This window comes from Calonectris borealis, chromosome 5, assembly GCF_964195595.1.
Source record: "Calonectris borealis chromosome 5, bCalBor7.hap1.2, whole genome shotgun sequence".
In the NCBI taxonomy this organism is placed as follows: domain Eukaryota; kingdom Metazoa; phylum Chordata; class Aves; order Procellariiformes; family Procellariidae; genus Calonectris; species Calonectris borealis.
The window spans coordinates 38,920,870-38,942,389 of record NC_134316.1 but is presented as its reverse complement, the minus strand read 5'-3'; the positions used below and the strand labels follow the sequence as shown (position 1 = coordinate 38,942,389).

The following is a 21,520-nucleotide window of genomic DNA, read 5'->3' as shown; positions in this document are numbered from 1 at the left end:
TGTCTCCATATCTTCAGATCTTGTTATGCTCTTTCCATATTAAGCTGCCAAACTCATTGCATCGAACAGTTGTATGCATTGTTTGTTCTTATGTCTGAAATGTCAACTTTTTCAACAGAGCCCTTCTGCTTGGCACACTACCCATCAGCCTTTCACAGTGTGATGTTTAATCCAGTAGAACCCAGATTACTGGCTACTGCCAACTCTAAGGAAGGTGTGGGACTCTGGGATATTCGTAAACCTCAGAGGTAAGATCTGGCTGTCCTTGTCTTATGCTGTGCTATTTCCTTCCCTTGAGAGGTGATGGCATGCCACTCTTTTTTTTTTTTAAAGTCAGAATATACGATAGTAAGAAAAGATGCAGAACAAAGTTAAAAGCAATGTTACTGATGCTGAATTAAATTATTTTGCATAATTAACATTCTTCTTCATATGTATGATCTAATTTGATTTAAAATGGGGCTAGATCTTCAATGTTAAGGTAAGTGATTTTTTGGAAGCCTGCCTGGCCTCACCACTGCAGATTAACTTGGATTGTTGTGTCAAGTTCGCATCATTATATTTAGCACTGGCTTGCTAATACTGGAAGAAGCCGTGGTGGGCACTGCCTGGTTTACAGTTTGTTTTTTCTACCCAGCTCAGTTTTGAGTGGCTGATTAGAGACTGTGGTCAAGGCAGCTTTTTACTCAATGCTTAAGAGTTTTATGTGACTTCCTAGACACCTGGATAATCAGTTTGGCTGCATAATGTACTTTCAGATTTGCATAGGATTTTAAACAAATGAAAAGAAGAGAGTAAGTTTGCAGTATGAAGTGCGGTTAGACTGGGTTCTAAAGTGGACGTATGCAATGTCTGATACCAGAGTTTTGCGTGCATGAGAGATTAAGCTTCTGTTGAATTCTTTTTCTATCTTCCGGATTTTGAAAGCAATTTCCCGTTTTTATTATAATAATCAGAAAAAAAACTTGAGCACCTCAAGTAAATGTTTCTCTCTACCCCCTCCCCACTTTTATGTTTACATATTTCCAGTTACAAGTGTCAGCGTAGAAAGGATAATTTTAAAAAAGTGAAAAGAGGGGAAAACAGGTGATACTTGGTTTTTACAGTGTAGCCTCAGCTATTTAAAATCTTCCATAGCGTACACTTGACTCTCTCCTTATTGGTGAATTTCTTGCAGTATCTAGAAGTGCATATCTCTAAAAATTCTTCTTGGGTTTGTATTCTACAGAGAGAAAAAACAATCTCATATGAAGTTAATCATAACTGGCTTAAAAAAAATTCTAAAATGTTTAGACATCCATTACAATAGCAACCAAATTATGGTTTCAGGAGGGTTTATTATTCTCAAATTGTAAATATTAATGGTTTGAATTGATTTTTATTTTCAAGCTTGAATCAGAATTTGTATGCTGATGCTGGTGGCTCTAGAGCTTGCTGACATTTGTAAGGTTTGCCAGAGCCCTTGTTGGCAGCTGTTGTACAGTCTGCTATTAAATTTAGGTTTGATAAAATTTAACTGGAAGGCAGTTAGGAAGTTGCCTAAGCTATCTTCTCTTATCCTTGTCAAACTCTTTATGTCTAGGTCTTAGTAAGTAACTTTCTAACATCAAACTAACTTCAGCATTTACTGGATAGAGGGAGAGAAATACGTTAGGGTTATTTTGCTCTTACAAAACATGTTTCTTGGGTTTTTTTCCATAAAATTTCTGTCATTTTAACTTCAGTTCATGCCTGTTTTTAATTTGTGAACTAATATGGACAAAGTTGGCTTCCTCTTGCCAAGCCAGCTGGTCTCATATTGGTTTTGCAGGATTCTTTGTTTTTCAGCACCTACCTCAATTTTGTGATTTACAAATTTCCACAGGTTGAGTTGGTCTTGTTTTCAAAAGGGAGTCACACCAAAACATTTCTCTCTTCAGACATTTATTCTCAGAGTGTGAATATAAAAGGAATGATGTTGGTAGAGCGGTATAGCTTATATCAATAGAAATTCTATATGGATGCAAAATTTAGATGAAGTCTTTCACTTGGGTAGCAAAGTGAAATGGGATCACCCCTGGAAGGGTTGTACAAGGCTAACAGGAATAGAGGGAGAATTAAGTATCACTAGGAATACAAGCATTGACCCTGATAAATGCAGGAGCAGATCACCTGAGTAAGGAATTCTCCTCTTACAAATTTTAAAAGCTGCTTTCTAATAGCAGAAATAGTGCCTTTTTCTTATTTTTAGCTATTCTCATTAAGACTTTGATCTCCAGAAGTTTCTCAGCTTATATATAAAAGTGTTGATGAGCTGTTGCTTGGGGTGGTAGCAGCTATCAAGTCATGGAAACTCAAAAGATCTCCAGTCTAAATGCTATCCTGCCTTCTTCCTCAGTCTTAACCACAAGGCAAAGTGCTTGCTGTGACCTTATTGGGGGCTACTGTGTGTGTATGGGATAATAATCTGTGCTCACACGTTTAAGGACACATTTTTAGTTGTATTGTGGCATTGTTCTTTCTAATGCCAAATATAAAATAACTGTATCAGAATTTAATTGGTAATGCTTCCTGGCAAGTAATTTGTATTTCTCCAGGTTTAGCACCAGTGTGAAAGAATTAATAACCTTTGACAAATCTGAATTCTACAGTCTTTTTTTGAATGATGAAAGGGGAGGGGAAAGGGTGCCTTATGTTATAACTTCTGGGTTGTCTTGAAGGCCTCGCATAAATTAAGTTGGTGGAAGCTTGTACGCTTACATCTGATGGATAAGAGCTACCTTTTCTGGTCCTAATCTGATCAAAGTAAATCTTTCCAATTAAAAAGCTAAATGGTGATGGTTAAACATCGTATCTTGCAACTACAGTGCTAAAATTCCGAGGTCACACCACTTTTTCCATGCATAGAGGAATGTGTGCAACACACTTATTGTACAGCTGGACATACACCACCTATGCCGTGCAGCTGTTCCCGTAAGCATTGAATTTAAAGCATTTGTACCTACTAGGTGTGGTGCATTCTATAAAATGGGCACATGCTTCCTGCCTGCAGCCCGCTCCTCCCAGAGGACTCAGAAACAGGAAAGTGAATAGTAAGAGACAGGCTGCTCCTCACAGAGTAAATGCTGTTGACTGATACCTAGAGCCTCAGACTTGGGCTGAGCAAGCTGTAATTTAAATGAATGCAGGTGATAAGTCTGCTTTCAGCTGCCATTTTTCTGGGATGGCCATCAGCTTTCCTCCTTTGCTTGATGAGAGATGCGCCCAAAACATGGTGAGAAGGATATGCTTGGCTGAGGGAAAGAAAATGGCCTAAAGCACTGTGCTGCCGCTGCAGTCTGTTCCCAGGGAACTCTCAGGCAAGAGGACTCTTCAGAGGGAGCTGTGTCCTGCTAGTGGGCTGCCAAATCTAGAGTCCCTCATGTTTAAATAAATTAGACTGGATTTTTAGTCTTTATTAAAGTAACAGAGCATTTGCCAAAACTCCCACTGGTCTCTGCAGATCGAGTTTGCTAATCTAGAAATACGGAACTTGATTTTTAATGTATTTGGGGCCAATTCACTTTGTCTTATGAGGAAACAATTTTATTAATTTGTAGATCAGTTAAGATATAATCCTCACTCCAGTGAGGAGGTGGAAGCTAGAATTTAGATTTTCATCTGTGGGTTTTAGTTTGTTACAGTCTCTTCTGGGGAAAATACACTGTGAACTTAATTGTCAGGAAAAAAAAAAGTTTTTTGTTATGAAGTAATCCACATAATGCTCTAAGTACTTGTGGCAAACTTTACATAGAACGGAAGTTGGTATGTGAGGGAGTTTGTGTATATTTTCCGTATTCTTATTAATAATAAAGGACACAAAGTGTAGTTTCAGGTAAGATGTGTGCCAAAAGCATTTTGGCTGATGAATTTTATAGGCAGAGTGGGTTAAACAGCCTTGAAGTTCTCCATAATCTAGTGATAAACAGGAAGCTGCCTGTATAACTTGTGTGCCAGAATACTAGCACAGCAAAGAAGGGCTACTGCATCAGCTGCTTTTCTCATTGCCAATGGTGGAAATCTTTGCTTCTCTACAGGTTTGTAGCTCTCTTTTATACTGTCATCAGTATCCAAGAAAACAGAACACTGCCTGAGATGTAGGAAGGATGAGGGAATAGAGGCTTTTGGGGGACACGATATGGAAGTATTAACTTGCTGGAATTGTTGAATAGCACAATATATAACTATAGTATAAAATTGCTAGATCTGTCTATTCCTTCCCTAGCCTACCTTTTTATTTCCATTGCTGCGCCTGAAGTTCACCTGTGAGAGACTTTATTTTATGCCATAAGCTGTCAAGGGAAATTCCTCCTTTCCTTCAGTATTGATGTAATCCTTCATAACACTGTGGCCATCGCGGGAGTTTTTCAGTCCTATTGTTCCACCTGTGGTGCTAGCAGAAATGACTACATCAGGTAAACTTTAGCTGTTTTGTCACGATGTGTGGTAGCGGGATTTTGATGAGGGGTTGAATGGGTAGAAAGAAGGGGATAGATACTTTTGTAGATACTTTTAGATGTTTGCCGTGGATTGCCAAAATAGTAACTTCAGTGGGTTAAGCAGAGCTGCAGCACTCCTCTAATATGGGAAAGGTGAAATGGTTATATATAGTTAATAATTTGCTACTAGTATAACACTTTATGTAAAACTCATTTTCCCCAACTACCGTCCTGTTCTCTGTCACTTCTCAGATGGAAGCAGAGTTAAACTGTTGCAGCCACTACTTGGTTTGCTTCGTAACTGGAGAGTGTTCTGGGGAATCCTGCTGCTGCTCCCCTGCAAAATCCAGAAAGCAAATCAAAAGCCTTGAATTCCAAAGACTAGCTCTTTGTGGCCAATAGTAGTGCTGTAACTAGCAATACCTTCACGTAACATATATTACAGCCAACAGCACTAGCGTGGTAATACTCTTCACAGATATAGGTGAGGTTTCATAAGCCCACAGCTGGCCTTCACTCATTTGAAGGGGGTAAGGCTTAATGCTGAATTTCTGGTTTTAATCAGCAGAGGCTCCTCAAATGAAGTATAGTTTTTCCTTAACTTTGTTCAGCTTGATGATGCACTGTCAGAAAAGGGGTGATTTGCTGTTAACTTCTAAACTTGTATGGCAGTCACTGGAATATGGCTAATTGTGCAGTTTTAAACTAATAGCTCTAAATTTTCAAAATCTTGAATGGAGTAGCGATATCCTAGGAGGTTACAGAATTCAGATATAGATTCCATTGCTTGTCAGAAAAAAATGAGCTGCATGTACTTATTTATCCAGAAAATCTGAGGATTTTTAAACCAGCGTATTTTTCTCCAAAATACGCGGCTCTTCTCCATTTGGGTTATAGGAGAATTTGTCTTCTGGCTTGCTGTTACATGCTTCCAGCCAGGAGAGTTGGTTTTATCTGCTTTAGTCAGGCACACTAAACACCTCTACAAATTAAAAATAAAATATTTTTAGAGTTAGAAAAAAAGTCCTGATTATAAGTAGATTTTATTCATATACTGCGAAATTGGTTAACTTTCTGATGGGAAGCTGGAAGTGCTTTATGCTTGGCTACTACAGTGAAGAAGGTAATTGAAAAGCCAGCATTTCTTGGCATGCATGGGGAAATTTAGAAACAGTTGCACAGCTCTGAATTGTGAAAAGTTTAGCTCCCTTCACATACTCATAATTTGATTAGTCTTGCTGACTGAGTCAGGATACAGAGGCGGATTCATTTTGCTTTTTCCCAAAGTCCATTCACAGCTTGATACCTCTTCTGTCTCAGATTTAGTGCAGCAATTGAGATTCCCCCCTTCTTCCCCAGTATACTAACAAGATCTGAATGTGGTAGCCTGGCTCCTCAAAAATAGCATATGAAGCACTGTTAAAATAGAACTAATATAAGCCCAGCATGATTTCAAGTTGACTGGAAATCTTATTTTTCTGTTTTTCGAATGTGTGAGTATTGCCATTCTTTCAGGTGGACGTTAAATTGAAATTGTATTGTTTCTTTTTTAAAAACAGTGCATTGAAAAGCCTAAATGTGGTCTTGATTAATGAGGCTGTTGTAAGGCACTCACACCACTAGATGGGGTGTGGAAGCTGCGCCTTTTTTAAGAAAGTCAAAAAAGGCAAGTCTGTGCATCTTAAACTGTTTACAATAAAATATGTATTGCAAATATGTATTGTTACAAAATTGCTGGAGGCAACTCAGCAAGTCAGTTTACATACGTATTTCAAGCAATGACTATGTAACTCCAGCGATTTTTACATACTCATGTTCTCCCTTCTTCCCCTTTTCCACGCAGCCCCATGAGAATAAACTATAAGCACAGAGTGTTTCTGCTTGACACTTGACTTTTTATGTTCCTGCAGTACAACATAGTGTTCCAGAACACCAGTCTTGAGTATTGAGTTCTGGGGACAAAAGTGTTCTCAGAACTCAATACTCAAGTACTGCATTCAAGCTCTGAGTGAGGTAGAAATGCTTACATGCGATAGACCTTTTTAAGATTCTTCTGAAAGTTCAGAGGGCCTGTGTTGTCTGTGAAGTTACAAGTCAATGTATTCAAAAAGCCCAATGATGAGTTAAAAACATCCTTGACCACCAGGGCAAACCTGGTATCCCTTGGTGACTGTAAACCTTAGGGCATATTTTAAAAGCTAACTTGATTATACAAGTCATAATAAGCCCAAGTTAAAGGAGTGTCAATTCAGTGTTTTCTATCAGTGCTTTACAGACAAAGCCAAACAGGAACAGTAATTCAACTTTGATTTCTTTCATTGTCTTGGCTGAGGAGTAACTGCAGTTCAGAGCCTTTTTAAGCAAACTTCTTTAGCTCACATTAAATGAACATTTGTGTTTCAAAACACCAATCAAGAAGGCTCTCTTAATGGACTTCAAACTAACATCAAATTTGCTTCCTGCACTGAGAATTCAGAGAAAGCAAACTCCCAAGCTGTGGATGAGGAATACCTGTTGTTAGATATCAGTGAATCATCTAGTGATTAGCTCATTAAGTAGTAAGCAAAATATAGAGATGGAAATGTCTTCCCTGTAATAGACTAATTAGATTCAGGGGGATCTTGACGAGGACTCTTCTTAGCATGTTTATGAATGTTGGGGTATGTTGATCTTGCCAATGTGTGGAGGACTTTGAAGGATGTGGCTGTACTGTGCTGCTGGTCTCCAACTGGCAGTGTGTGCTCTGAAGTCTTTGTCTTGAACAGAGCTTTTTCTGCCAAGTGCTAATTACTAGGTGTTCAGCTTAGTCGTTCTGCTGCAAGAAAACACAATCCAACTCTTAAAACAATGTACTGAATGCATAACTTCCGGTCCAGATCTATTGGAAATCACAGGTACTCAGTGCTTCTGAAAATCCAGTTCTTGGCTCTTGATTGCTTTGCCTTATAGTTTCACTTGTTCCATTTAGTTCACAGCCTTTTAAAGACCTGATGAGTATTACCTTCTCGTTTCTGGATCAGTGTAATGGTCTCTGATGGCAAGAGAAAAACACTGTTTGTACTACATGACTTCTTTCTGCAGAGGGGTATGGAATATCTGTAGTCATGATAATTTAAGGATGTAGAAGTCTTGCAGGTGGTTTATGTTAGATTGACATGCTGACTTGTAGTTGGAAAAGCTAGGTGTCAGGTTCACAAGTCCTTTGTCAGTTTTGAAATAAGAAGTGGTAGCTGCCAGAACTACGGGCAATTTGAGAACAGTTCTTCAGAGTTTAGTTAGATGCATGTCAAATAGACCATCTTTGCAAGAGAGGGCTAAGTATATACTTCTGAATAGAGGCATAGTTTATTTTGTCAGGGTTTTTTTTGTTGATGGGTATGAGTGCAAGTGAGAAGGAGGAAAGGGAGATGATGAGTATTTGCAGCTCTGTCTGTGGCACAGGTGATATTTATATCCTGTTGCATAGAGAGGACTTTAGAAAGCCTGTGTGGTGATGTGGAAGGTATTCTAAGGTCATAAAACCAGCATTGTAACTGAGTCCAAGTCCATAGATTTTGGTCTCCAACGGTTGCCAGTTTTAGTTTCCAGACTCATACCTTGAAGGTACTTGATCCTTAAAGATCATACCAGAAGAACAGAGACAGCAGTTATTTTCCAAGAAATGCTCATGCTGAGTTTTATACTTTCTAGCTTACCTTCCTGAGCTTACTCTAAAAAATAGCTGTTGCCTAGATTTATCTGTGTGTTACCAAGATGTCTGGTATGTTGGCTGAAATACTGAGCTTCTGGAAGTGCAAGTGTGAGATCCAGTATTGTTGATGATTGTGTTGCAGGGGATATTAATCCAGGGGGTAACCACAGGTTTTGCTTCTGACGACTTTAGTGAGGTTCAGGGCTCTTTAGAGGCTAGAACTGGCGGACTGGGAATTTTCTCAAAGTGGCGTCTTTGGTTGGTTGTAATTGTTTTTTCTGTACAGGTTTTTAATAAGGTGTTCCATGATGGCTACAGGAGTGGGATGGCAGGAATAGTATGTGGAGATTTAAGGTTTTTCTTCGACTGTTTTGCATTTTGACCTTGCATGTAAAGGAAAGAAGCTTGTGATTCTAATCATTTCTAATGTGTGTGCTTTGGGATTGCAAAACCCCTGCAGATGGAGGAGTCCTCTACATCATTGAATTGGCAACTACCTGTTTAAATTATTTCAATGCAATAGAAGTGTGCTGCATGTTTCTGTTTGGAGACCTCTGTCAGTCCTGCTCTGAGCAGAGCACTGTATTAATGAGTGCAGGAAAAATGTGTGTATCTTGGCAACCAGTTTTTCATTGTCGAGCTTATCAGTTCATTTCTTTCCCTTCTCAGTTGAACCATTTGTTGCAAATTTTGACTAACTTCACACTGCTTAAAGTAATTCATTTAGGTAGGTTACAATATAACAAATTTTAAGTGCTATTTAGGCACTCACCTGTATGGGTCAACCACACCACCTCAAATAGTTCAAATAACTATTTGTCTTCTCTCGCAGTTCAGGAAATACAACTCATTCCACACATGTACCATCCTTGTCTGTTTTTCTTCTGTTCTACTGAGGCAGCTCAACTGATCTGTGTCTCAACCTAGAATTTGAAGCTCTCCTGACAAAGTCCAATTTGGTATATTTGCCTCAAATAACACTGAACCTAAACGTAGATATTTTTTCCCCTATTTGTTTTCTATTATTTCTTAAAAGTTCCTTTTAATGTCATAGAAAGTGAGCTGATTGTTGCTTACGTTCACGGGGATTGAATTATTCTTCTCTGGAAATCTTTGGATGTGTTGAAGGAACTTTTGAATGGTAATAGCATCTGGGGGAGTGGTATTTTTGGGATGTTTTTTGGCTTTGTTTTCCTCATTGAAACGATAAATAAATCTCCAAACTGTTTGCCACAGTTTAGCCAAAATCAAATTACTTCTTTAGTGTTAGAAACATCTAAGGTAGTCTCCTCTGCCTTTCTAGTAGGGGGCCACTGAAGAAAAAAGGGAGTACTTGCAAATAAGCCTTTTTGACTTTGGGCAGAGAGATGGTGACAATCATTAAGGCTTTAGTCATGCTGATGGCTTAAGTGGTATTTCTGCTGTGAAGAGCACTTTCCTGCATATGGACTCCTTTTTTGTGGTTGCCACTTTCAGCTTTTTTTCTTTTTTTCTTTCCTTTCTTTTTCCCTTTTAAAGACACAAGTGCTGTGCTAAAGTTGCAAAAGATGTAAATCAGTGAATTTATTGCTAGATATTTTTTGCTCTGAAGCAAGTGATCTTTTCTGTTGCTAGTGTGAGCAGCAACTAATAGATAGTCTAGAAGTACTTAAGTGTGCAAGTCTGCTGAATACTGCCTGGTATTCAAGTGTGTGAAGCAAATACTGTAGTCTTTTTCCCACATTTATGTCTTGTCCTTATTGCGGAATTAACTGGGACAGTACAGTAGGAAGACGGTACAGAAGTTAGCTTCTGTTTTAGATGTACACATTCCTTATCTCATTTGCAGTCCTGCTTTATGCCTGACCTTGTCAGCCCCTCTTGGGATAGAGCGTTTAGCTTAGCTTTTTCTATGTTTAGGCTGGTATCCTTCCTGTAGTGGAGTGTATTCAGGTTAGTTCACTGATGTGCAAACTGAAGATCTTTGAAATTTTTTTTCAATGACAGAATGAAAGATTTTTTACTTTCCTCTAGCATCCCCAGATTTGTTCATCAAACACACAACTGAGTCTTGGAGTACTGAGGTGCAAATTGTATAATAAAAATGTGTATTGTTAGTAGTTCAGTTTTTAATTCTTTGTTGTTCTCAGATAGGGCTATGGTGACTCTTCTTCTGTTCAGCTTTTCCTGTCTTGATTTAGTAGTTTTCTCAAACCTTCATTAGTTAAAATCACACTATCCATTGCAGATAGTTAGCCCTCCATCAAATGCATGGGGATTTTCTGATTTGAATATTAAACTTTTTCATACCTACCAGCATCCCCACACTAACCCTGGTTTGGTTCTGGCCAGGCACTTGAAGCTAGGTACTGTCCCTTTGCTCTATGGGATCCGGCTTGCTCCCAGAAGCAGCGGTGGTATTGGGGTTTACAATTTCCAAGAATATAAGTAGCTTCATGTAGTAAACAAGAAATCAGGAAACCGGTTTTGTTTCACAGTGTCGGGTAGGTCTGTTGATTGACCTCTCTTGCCCTCAGTTTTACCTGTATCAAGGAATGGAAATCCTGCCTACTTCAAAAGCCTCATGATGCTTTATCTTTTTGCTAGCTTTGAAATTCTCTAACGCACAGGTCTTCTAAAGCAAGAACTTAAAGTGCAAAGTATTGTCCGTGCAATGCAAATTTAAAAAGTATAAAATAGTGATCTGTTGTTCAAAAGCAGCTCTGATTTAATGGGGTAAGGCAAAAGCAAAAGGCAAAAGCTTTACTGATTCAACACTGCACTGTGCTTCTGCAGGAGCATCTTGGATCTTGCCACTTTTCTTGTCAAAAGAAAGGCCTACTTTCTTGTTGTTGCTCTTTTCTTTAATTTCAGCTTTTGTAGCTTTGGTAAATACTGTAGCTTTTGGTAAAAATTCATGCAGCTTTGCTGGAGAAAAGAAGGGGGATGGGTGTATATATATTATTGGATGAGAGAATAAATCTGGCTGATGTTACTCAGCTTTCCTAATGCAATACAAGAATCGCAGCGCAGAAAATGTGTGTAGGAAAAAATGCTTTCTAGGACTGCAGTATTGATACGTGACTGCTTTTGCATAGACACTAAGGTGTGAAAATGGATTTACTCTTCAGGAGGAATTACCAACTTTTACTCAGATTATTTTTCGGAGGTAACATTCTCTGGTATCTGTGTTCTTTGTGTTATACTGACTTCGGTGTGTGCTTCGTTTTGGAAACAGCTCCTGTTCCTTCACTTGGTCTAAAGGTCATCTTCCCATGCCATGTCTGGCTGTATTTGCATCTTCTCTGTTTGGGTTATCTGATGGAACCTACTGCTTTGTGTTTTGCTGGATTCAGCTGAGCAGTGTTCTCTCTCACAGTCTGTACTCCATCCTACAAGGTACTATTTCTGAACAGGCTGAATAATGGACTCTGACTGTAGAATTTAGGGATTAGAAAAGGAGGAAAATGATCAGATGATTTAGCTAGCTTGCTTGTCGTTGTTGGACAGTTGCTCTTTACTTTGTAGTCTTTACTTTCTTTTCTTTTTTTAATCTGGCTGAAAGTTGTTTTTTTTTCTTTTCCTGCAAAACTATTTTACTGTCTGCTAGATCTCATTTATTACTTTCGTTACAGTAACACCTAGATGATTCAAGCAGAGGATGAGAATAGGATACTCTTGTGCCTGCTGACTCTTGGATCTGTAGTGAGGGCAAGCCTAGGACAGTGAGAATGTTTGGGAACAGGTCTGTAATAAGACCAAAACAAACCTTGGATAGAGCTGGGGGAGGATGTGAAACATTCAAACAAATAGGGGTTTTTTTTTGTTTGTTGTTGTCATTTGCTACTGTCTAATTGCTGTAATGGCAGAGGTAAGCCTTAAGTCCTAAAAGGATAAAAGTAATACAGATGAAGGGGAGAGTTTAGTATACTTTATGCCTCTGCTCTTGTCATCTTCCTCAAAATACTGAAATTCTGTAGTTTTTTTCCTGTGAATGAAGGCAGAATAAAGGAAAACTTAATGCTTTCTGGAGAACTGCCTAAGATCACTGGTGAAGCAACGTTAGCATTCAGTGATTCAGTTAGATCATAAGGGCCAAACCACGCAAGCCTTTGCTGTTATGAGGTTTGGCTGCTCTGGATACGTAAATCTGGTGATGTTTGACGTTCTTAAGACTCCAGATTCTGAAGTCAGTTATCAGATAAGAATCTCTCTTATTAAAAAAAAAAAAAAATTTACTGCCCTCCTGGTTTGGAGGGAAAGGTGAAGCTTCTGTTCACCTTAGAGCTTGCCACACATAAAAGTTTATTAATGATGGGAGATTCCTTTTTTATACTAATTTACATTTTCCTGACCCTAACAGTAAAGAGCAGAAGGAATGAGACATTCTTGAACACACAGAATCTTCACCCTAAACTCCTTACTTTTACAGTCTTGGTGGATGCACTTGATTTTACTTGTATGTTCTTTTTGAAGGAAAGCAAAGATGTTTAGTTTTGCTAGCAATACACAGCCTTTATTTTATTTGGTTATTCTTTGAAGTCCAAGCAAATACCCCTTACTTCTTGTTAAGGATTCTGGGGGATGTAGTTCTTGAATAGAGTTCTTGTAAAGGTAGTGAGGTAATCAGAAATAGTGATGATAGAATTTAGAAAAATGAGCATGTTACTGAGAAATAATAAAATCCTGAGTACGGCTTGTGTACCTTTTTAATCTTAAGACACCGATGGACTTCCTTCACATTTGTTAACACTTCTGAATACATCTGCTTTTCAAAGAAACTATCTTGAGATTTCTGAGAGACTTGTAATCTACTTTTAAAAAAAAAATGTATGCATGTTAATTGATCTTGTGCTTGCTTTTCTATTATTGGTTAATTTGGCTCTTTCTAAGTGTTTGCTCCAGACTAAATAAGAATTGTGTATGTTTTTACACACACAGAATAACTTTCTTCCAAATAAAAACCCAAACTTTCTGCAGTTTTCGAGGCCAAGATTCTGTTTGCCAAGTTTCATTCCACTTCTTTTTGCACAGTTAGAAGTTCCTCAATTTTGTGGTTACAGAAATGCTGACAAACACAGTTGTATGCAATGGTGTGTATTAGTTATGAGCATTCAATTCATTTTTTCCTTTTAAGGTCATTCTTTCATTAAGTTAGTTTCACACACTGCTGTTTATGATATCAACACTTTCTCCCATCCTTCCTTCCTTCCTTCTCCCTCTTAAATGACACTCATTTCCCAAGGACAGTGTCTGTACTGCAGTTCATTGTCAAATTTGTGGCTTATCAAGAGAAGCTATTCAATGGTTTTATTTAACGGTTCTATTTAATGCTGTCATGCATGCTGCTTTTATTTTATTTCTACCAAGACACTGATCTTCTCTCAGTTTTAATGGCCACTGTCTGTTGCCAAGCTAACTTTTGAATAGCCTGGGTTAAGCTTATATTCCCACTCAGGCAGTCGACTTTTTAAAAAAGCAGGAAACAACTTCCTTGTTTAGAAAAGGGGAGAAAGGAGGAGAGGGAAATGCTTTTTTCAAGTACAGACTTTTCCTGCAAATTCTGAGTGCAGTGAAGACTACTTCTTCCCTCACCCTACTAGCTGCCAGTAGAGACGGATTTATTTACATTAGTGGTGCTACTCTTGGATTGAAAGCCTTCCATTGTTTGGCTGAGCTGGTATTTAGTTAACACTTGAGTGCTGCCTGTGTGCAGCATATCCAACTACGGAAATGACCATATTGCACATAACTGTCCATTCTCTCCCTCCTCAGCCTCCCTCCAGCTCCAGCATGTGTGTTTGGATTGTAATATTCCATCTGTGGGCTAAATATTTCTCTTAATCATACAAGATGACTTTTTTAAAAACTCGGCAGTGCATGTGTCTCTCTCTATATTGCTTCCAGAGCTGGTAGGCAACATCAGCATTCCACGGCTGGCTGAGTGAGCCAAATTTGGAAGCAGACTAAATCCCAGAGTAGTCTGGTCTGGATTCATAAAGATAATGCCTCTGGCAGAAAGGGCACCCATCTTGTTCAGAAGTGCCCTTCTAGGATTGTCTTCAGATTTCTCACTAGCTGTGATGGTCCGTATCGTCGAGAGGAGAGTGTTGCTTTTAGTCTGATGCATCAGTAAACTTTATAGTAACTGCAAGAAGGTGTTGCTTCTGAAATTCCTTTGCTGGAGCATGCGATAAGGAGCAGGCAGAAGTGGCAGTTCTAACATGAGTAACATATCCAAGTGTAGACATGCTACACTGCCCCACGTAATCCTGTGTGAAAAAATCCAAAAGTAGCACTGGCTATAGGTACAGAGCAGCACCATGATGCAACAGGGAAAGTGGAGATAGTAATTTGAACACTGAACATGCTTAAACACAGCTCTCCCCTTCCTTTTCCCTCCCCACCCCAAAAAAAGAAAAAGAGCAAAAGCTCTGGTTCTGATTAGTTTGAAGATCTTTAGAGCTTCTTGATTCAGACATCCTCTTTAGTACTAATGAGTATTAGTACTGGTTTAATACTGTAAAAAGTAACATAACTTTCCCCAGCTTCTTTCTTGGAGATGGCTGACTGCTTTTTTCCTGCAATTTTGATGGAGATGGAATACTCTAAAAGACATCTTGGGCAATTATTATTCTTTTCCTAAAGCCAGCATGGTTGTTCTATAATCAACTAAATTTTATAAAGGAAGATACTGAAGTCTTGGGGTTCCTCAGTTCTAAATACTGCTATCATGTGTACTGCCTGCAGTAGGAGGCAGAGGAAAAGAGATTTCTGTATGTCCTTTATGTCCTCTGTTTGTGAGCTGGGTTCCTAGCTTTTCCACCAAGATGGAGCCATGAGCTGCGCTCCCTCCATACCCACCCCCATCATATTTCTGACCATATCTCTCAGACGTTCTCTCGTAGGAGTAGAGAGAGAGCAAATCTTTCTCCGCTGGTTGGGTCAGGAAATGAATGTTTGGGAGGGGGTTAGAGTCAGTTGGTCTCTCTCCATCCCCACCTAACTACCTGCTGCCTCTTTTCATAGCTTGTTAAAAGAAAACACTGTGCAGTTAATTTAACAAACCCTTTCAAAGAGGCAGAGAGGAAGCAAGTAGGACACAGCAGGGTGAGGAAAACAGAAAACCACTGTCTTGTGATTAGTGCAGCAAAGTGCTGCACTTAGAGCTATAGAGTCTGATTTTTGGGGACAGAATTGAGGCAAGTGGAGAAAGTCATCGGCATGTCGCTCTTGTATATGAATGGCAAATGGCTGTTCTAGCATTTCTTTCCCTATCAACCAAACTTAGCCCACTGCCTTTTTTATTAGTGTGGGGTTTGTTTTTTTGGGGGATTTGGGTTTTTCTTTTTTTTTTCCTTTGAGCCAAATATTCAGGGAATTGCGACATAAACTGTATTTCTATTACACATGTAGCTGAATTGTGTGGAGTGAGGATATGAGGTAGGCAAAGCTGTGGATCTTTCGAGGGGTCTTAACTATGTAGCTCCTTAATTCCAGACTTCTTATGTGTGTATATGATCATAATTTCTGAAGTTCTAGCCTTTCTTATTTCATTTAATTTCTGAAGTAAAATATTCTTTTAGAGCTTTGTTACATTAAAGTTACTGAAACACAATGCAGAATTCACCTCCAAGAGGTGTTTTCTTTGATAGCTTTGACTGCTATAGGAGCTTAATAAAACCCTCTGTAAGCAGAATGGAAGCTAATTTAATATTATACTACTGTTACTATAAAATATAATCTCAAGATATTTCAGGCAGGGCATAATAATAGCAACCATGGAAACTTTGCTTGAAGATTTGAAAGGATGGGGCATCTGGTAGGCTCACTCACTTGTAGGCAGGAGAGAATTCCAGGTTGCGGTTTAGATTGAGAGGGACAACTGGTAATGAGGAGAGAGGCTTAGCCTTGGTGCAGCAGTGGCTGCACCTTAACATTAAGTCTGGTTGGTGCATATATGTTATGGGTTCCTATCCATGGTGGAGAACTTGTATATTTTTATAGAAAAATTGACCTTTCTTAGCCAGAAAAATCTGGGGTTATTTCTTCTGCATGTTTTTTAGGTTGAGGTTCTGGTTGGTTTTTGTTTTGGGGTTTTTTTTTTTGTTTGTTTAATTTTTGTGGTGTGGCTTTTTTTCTTTTTTTAAGGAAGTGGAAACTTCCATAGAAAAAATTTTTGGCTTACACAAACGTATTGGGGAGGGGGAAAGTCACATGTATTTTGGGGTTAGTTTTGTTTTGTTTTTAATGCCTGACTGAGTATTTTGAGCTGGCTGAGTACTTTATTGATGTTGATGAACAGAAACTAGGGCTGATGAGGGGGATCCTAAATCCTTGCCTCTAAAATTACAGTTTCTAGTATTAAATTTTCTCATGTTTTTATTAAAAACCATAAACACTATTAAGAGAAGCTCAGCGGCTTTGCCTAAGAGGAGGAGAATGCACACACATGTGAGAGAGCAGGACTCTTCATCCTGATAAAAGACGTTCAGAAGTTTTGGGGCCCAGCTTGAAGCTCTTACTAGTGGGCTTTGAAAATGTGACTTCTGGTTCCTTTGTGGCACCCTGGCTTTGACTGTTCAGTTCACAAAGTGTGTGTGTGTGAGCAGTGTATTTCTAGTGCATTCATTATGTGGAGTCTTCTATTTTGTTTTTGGTTTTGTTTAACTCTGGCTTAGGAACAATAGTTTTTTAACTTTACAGTATCTCATGTAATGATGCATGCTTCAACCTGCATGGAATGTGGCTTCCCATCCATGTGGAGTGACTCATTTTTCACAAATGTTGGGGCAGAGGGCTACATGAGAATGTGTAATGCATTAAAATCCATGAATAAACTTCCCTCTAGAATCTGCAAATTCTGTGCTGGCATGCCTTGTCTGGTCCAGAAAGTGCATAAACGTCACAGGTCTTAACAAGATTTGGTGGGGATTGTTCAAAACCTGTTAACAAAAGGTTGAGCTCTGGTACTGCTTAAAGAGGTTTCAGTGATCACTGAACAAAAAAGGGATAAAATGTCTTCCTTCTTTGTCTCCCTTTCCATACACACAGTCATTTCAAGTACAGGGGTTGAATTAAGTCTTTGAAAAAACCAGAAAGCCCGTACAATGCAAGTTGAATTTCAGGTATGCTTTGATTATCTTTAGGGTCCTGGATGGAACAAATTCCATATTCTGTTACTGTTTTAAAGAGAGAGCTTGGAAACTTGTGACCCTTCGTTTTTGTCATGTATATGTCAGTAAGAACTGATACAAATACTCCAGCTCTGATCCTACAGCCTTATATGGGACAAGGAAACTAGCTAATTCAACCATGTGAGCGTTTTAGGCAATAGTGTCATGTGGTAGCATAATTGTCTTGCCTACCTGGCAATATTTTTAGATGAAGCAAGTTTGAGATTAGCTAAGTGACTTATTTTAGCATTTCTTGCAATAACTTGCTAGTTATTGGCCTTTTATTTAAGACAGCTGGAACTGATTGTAGAGTTCAAACATCCTCTGATGCCCTGTAGAAATGTAAATAGAAGACGAAGTGAGATAATGGTCAGAGTATGCACAATTGGAGAAAGTGCCATCTGTTGCCAGAGCAGAGGGGGGAAAAAAGATTTTGGGCTGGCTGGATTCAGGCACCAGCTGAACAAAAAGAGCTGAGTGCTGGTAAGGTCAGTCTCAAATGCAGACATCCCAGAAGTACAAGAATAGCCTTTTTAAGGCTAAGGCTACTCTGTGAGACTTTGCTCCTATGCAGAAAATGTATTTGTTATTAACAAAACTACTCGCAGTATTTAACTTTTCTCTTCTGAAGACTTTATAGTCTTAGCATTTTGATAGTTTGTCATTCAAATTTTGAATCAAGTTTGTTCATGAATTGATGCTTTGAAGCAGAAACTAAATAAGATTATAGTTTGCTGGGCTTGCTTGTTTGAAATGACACAGTAAGGTTAAAGAGAGAGTTCTGTCTTTCAGTAGTTCAGTTCATACGCGCGGCCCATCTCACTTGTTTCCTCTGTCTTTTCCCAGTTCGCTGCTCCGCTACGGTGGAAACCTCTCCCTTCAGAGTGCCATGAGTGTCCGGTTCAACAGCAATGGAACCCAGCTGCTGGCACTGCGTCGGCGCCTTCCCCCGGTCCTCTATGACATCCACTGCCGGCTGCCTGTCTTCCAGTTTGACAACCAAGGGTACTTCAACTCATGTACTATGAAGAGCTGCTGTTTTGCAGGTGATCGTGATCAGGTAATAAGCAAGCAGTGCTGCCCTGAGTCTCCAAAGTTTCCATGAGTGTTTGAAAACAGCTCTGTAAGGTTATTTTTTTTTTTCTGATTCAGGAGATAAAACAGGAGGCGGTACACATGTAGGCTTACCTCAGAACTGTTTTGCAATGTAGGCTCTGAAAGAAGAAAAACAGATACCAAAGCACATGATAAATTTTACCTCTTCTTTGATGTGGTCTAATACTGACTTGGAAGGTGATATTCACAAGAAAAATATTTGCAGAGGCTTTTTAGGTCCAATTAATATGATTTTAGAACCATGAGCAGCCAATATTATCTACATATGATAAGGAAGCATCTTCCTTTCATTTCAATATTGCTACTGAGTGCAGTAGAGGCAATCCCACAAAACATAAATATTGTGGATTTAGAGAGTTGTTGATTCTTAATTCAAATTACAATGTTTCTCCTTTAATACTATACTACTGGGTCAGATTATAGGTCCTTATAGTTCAGTGTTCTGTAAGTGGTGATGGTGGGTGGTTAGGAAGGGATAGTTTGTTACTTCACTGAGGCAGGACTTACTTATCTCAAAGAAATAGGTCACACACAAAGTGACTAAGAGCAGTTTGTATGATTCTAGAGCTGGATATTGTCTTTGGACAGCTGTATTTAATAACCACTAACACTGTTTAAGGACAAAAAAATGTATTTTCAAGCCATGATAGTATAGAACTAAGATCTGAAAATTTATTTGCTGTCATCAATAAAATTCCTGCAGTCAGAATTCGGTCATTAATTCTATTGCTGCTGCTGCAGGAGGCACACTTGAGCTTCCTTCAGATTGCAAGTGGGAAATACATTTACATCATTGAACTTGAGCAGTGTTTCTGAGTTTTACATAGTTTTTGGCAGAAGGAGTGTGAAAATGCAATAATGAAACCATCTTAAAAAATAGAGTGGATAGAGTGGTTTACTATAAAGAATGGACAAACACATTGTTTAAGAAGAAAACTGCTGACAATTTGTGGTCCATTATTTAGTCAGCCTAAAGATGACACTCTTCTCCTCTGGAAGTCAGAGTAGACCTGTGTACACTCTGACATGTAGTTTATCTTCCCATTGAAGATCTAGATAAAAGCCTTAGCGTCTGTTGTTGTGCTTTCTAAGCCATTTTCTTATGAGTATGGTGTTATTTTAATGGGAAGAATATGGCTGTTCTGTATCAGGTTGATGTGGTACTTCAGACGCCTGCATTTTTTAAAAACTTGATATTCTTTTGGCTTGACGGACTTTCTGTTCAGATAAGCAGCAGCACATAATGCTATTAACCAGTTGGAAATCAGAGCAAAAGGTATTTATATTCCCTTATAAGTGCTATAAGAAGCTAATAGGGAAGATGAAGTTTAATATGGAGTATTAGAGAGATGTGGAATTTGACATTTAGATACCTTCTAGTACCCATCCTCTAACTGGAAGGAAACAAGATAATGAAGTCGCAGAAAATGCCAACATATGGTCCAACTGTATATGTCTGAAACTGTCCAGTAATGCTCAAATTCAGCTGACCAAGATTGTCAACGCTATGGGTAGTCCTTAGGGACGCTCTGCCTTTTACAGAAAGCCCAATTCCAGTTCCAGGTATATCTAGAAAAGAAGGGTAGAGTTGGAACCTACTGTAAGATACACAAGATGAATAACAAAAACTTACAATGTTTTTTGAGTTTTGCCCTTCTATACAACTAGTATGCTTTTGCTTTTTGGTGAGTTTTGTGAGTACGAAATAATGTATACAAGACTCCCCTCGCAGATCAGAATTCACCAAAAAAAGAAATAAATCTGTTTCCAATTTAATCTGGTTCCAGCCCCCTCTCCCATTTAATATTGCTGTCCTTTGCCTTAATAAAGAATGTCTTTCATTCAAGAGCCATGCAAAGTGAGCTTCATAGAATTCCTTGCTTGTATTTCCTTGTAGGATCAAAACTTTGTGTGGGCTAAGGCTCATTTGAAGGGATCTAAGGATAAGAAAGTTGTGTTCAACTTATGAGTGGCATTTTTGGTAGGAAGGCTTCTTCAGAAATTTTCTCTCATTGCACCTCTGATTTTCTGTGTCTTCGATTTTTCTTTTCATCTTTATTAAACTGATGACTCAATCTTTTTTTTCCTCTTTTAAGCTGTCTTAAATAGTTAGGTTTTAATACTTCATACAGAATCTAGTAATTTAAAAATGTGGCTCTCTTGTGTTCAAAAACTATTATGTGTTCTCTCTACAGTTAGTTCGTCTGATAAAGTTGCATTTTGATTCTATATTTTAACCCTAACAAGAAAGGGATATCCTTAACTCATCAGTGCTTAGAATGCAGTTGCATTGGGAAAAAAGTGAACTGCTGAAAGGGGGAGGCCTTTCTTATCCAGCAGAGGTGATGCAAGACCTCTCACTGATTCAACTTCCTAACCTGGCAGAAGCATTTACTTCTTTTTCTGGGTTAATGACTTATATTGACACTCAGAGGGCTCTGGCAAGTGTTTGAATGCAATATAGGGACAGCATCAGAGGGTGGGTGAGAGATGGAGAGATGGCCTTTCAGTGCTGTGAGACTCAGCTCTTCACAGAACTACAGTCTTTGCTAATCTTTCTATGAAGTTTGTACATCGAAAATGGTTTACTTACAAGAGGTTTTCCTGTAAATCATGACCATCAGGATTTAAAAACCTACAACTGTTAGTATGTTAGTACTTGCCTTTGGAAATTTGCTGTAACACAGTGGTGAAAATCTAGAGGGAAGGTAAATAACACCATGTTCCATATGGAGCTGTTGGATTCTAGTATGGCAAAAATGAACAGATTCCGAGCTGCACGCACACAGCTTAGGAGTTCTCTTAGAGATCACCCTTATATTTTAAGAAATTAAATACTTAAGTTCCCATAATGATCAGATGTGTTATTCTTACTTTGACAAGGTATGTGTGTCAAATTAATAAAATTTCTTTGCACAAATAAAACACAGACTACTAGTTGAGGGACAGTTTGATTGGTTTGTCTGTTGATGGCAGTTAGGCTCTGTATACTAATCTTTTCTCAGCATTGTCTTTTTAGTGCCCACAGATTGTGACAGATACTCAATAGGGCTTGGATCCAGAACTCCTGACTTGTCACTCTAGAGGGGAGCCTGCTACCA

At 38.7% G+C, this 21,520-nt stretch overlaps 1 protein-coding gene across 6 annotated transcripts in view; it reads left to right on the top strand.

Moving 5' to 3' along the window:
- DCAF5 (DDB1 and CUL4 associated factor 5) overlaps positions 1 to 21,520 on the top strand; it is a 77,729-nt gene that overhangs the window by 22,186 nt on the left and 34,023 nt on the right. For all 6 annotated transcript variants that reach the window (XM_075151917.1, XM_075151919.1, XM_075151923.1 and 3 more), the window contains 2 exons: positions 119 to 248; positions 18,150 to 18,363. In XM_075151917.1, coding sequence (XP_075008018.1) covers positions 119 to 248; positions 18,150 to 18,363 — 344 coding nt within the window. The remainder of the gene's footprint in view (positions 1 to 118; positions 249 to 18,149; positions 18,364 to 21,520) is intronic.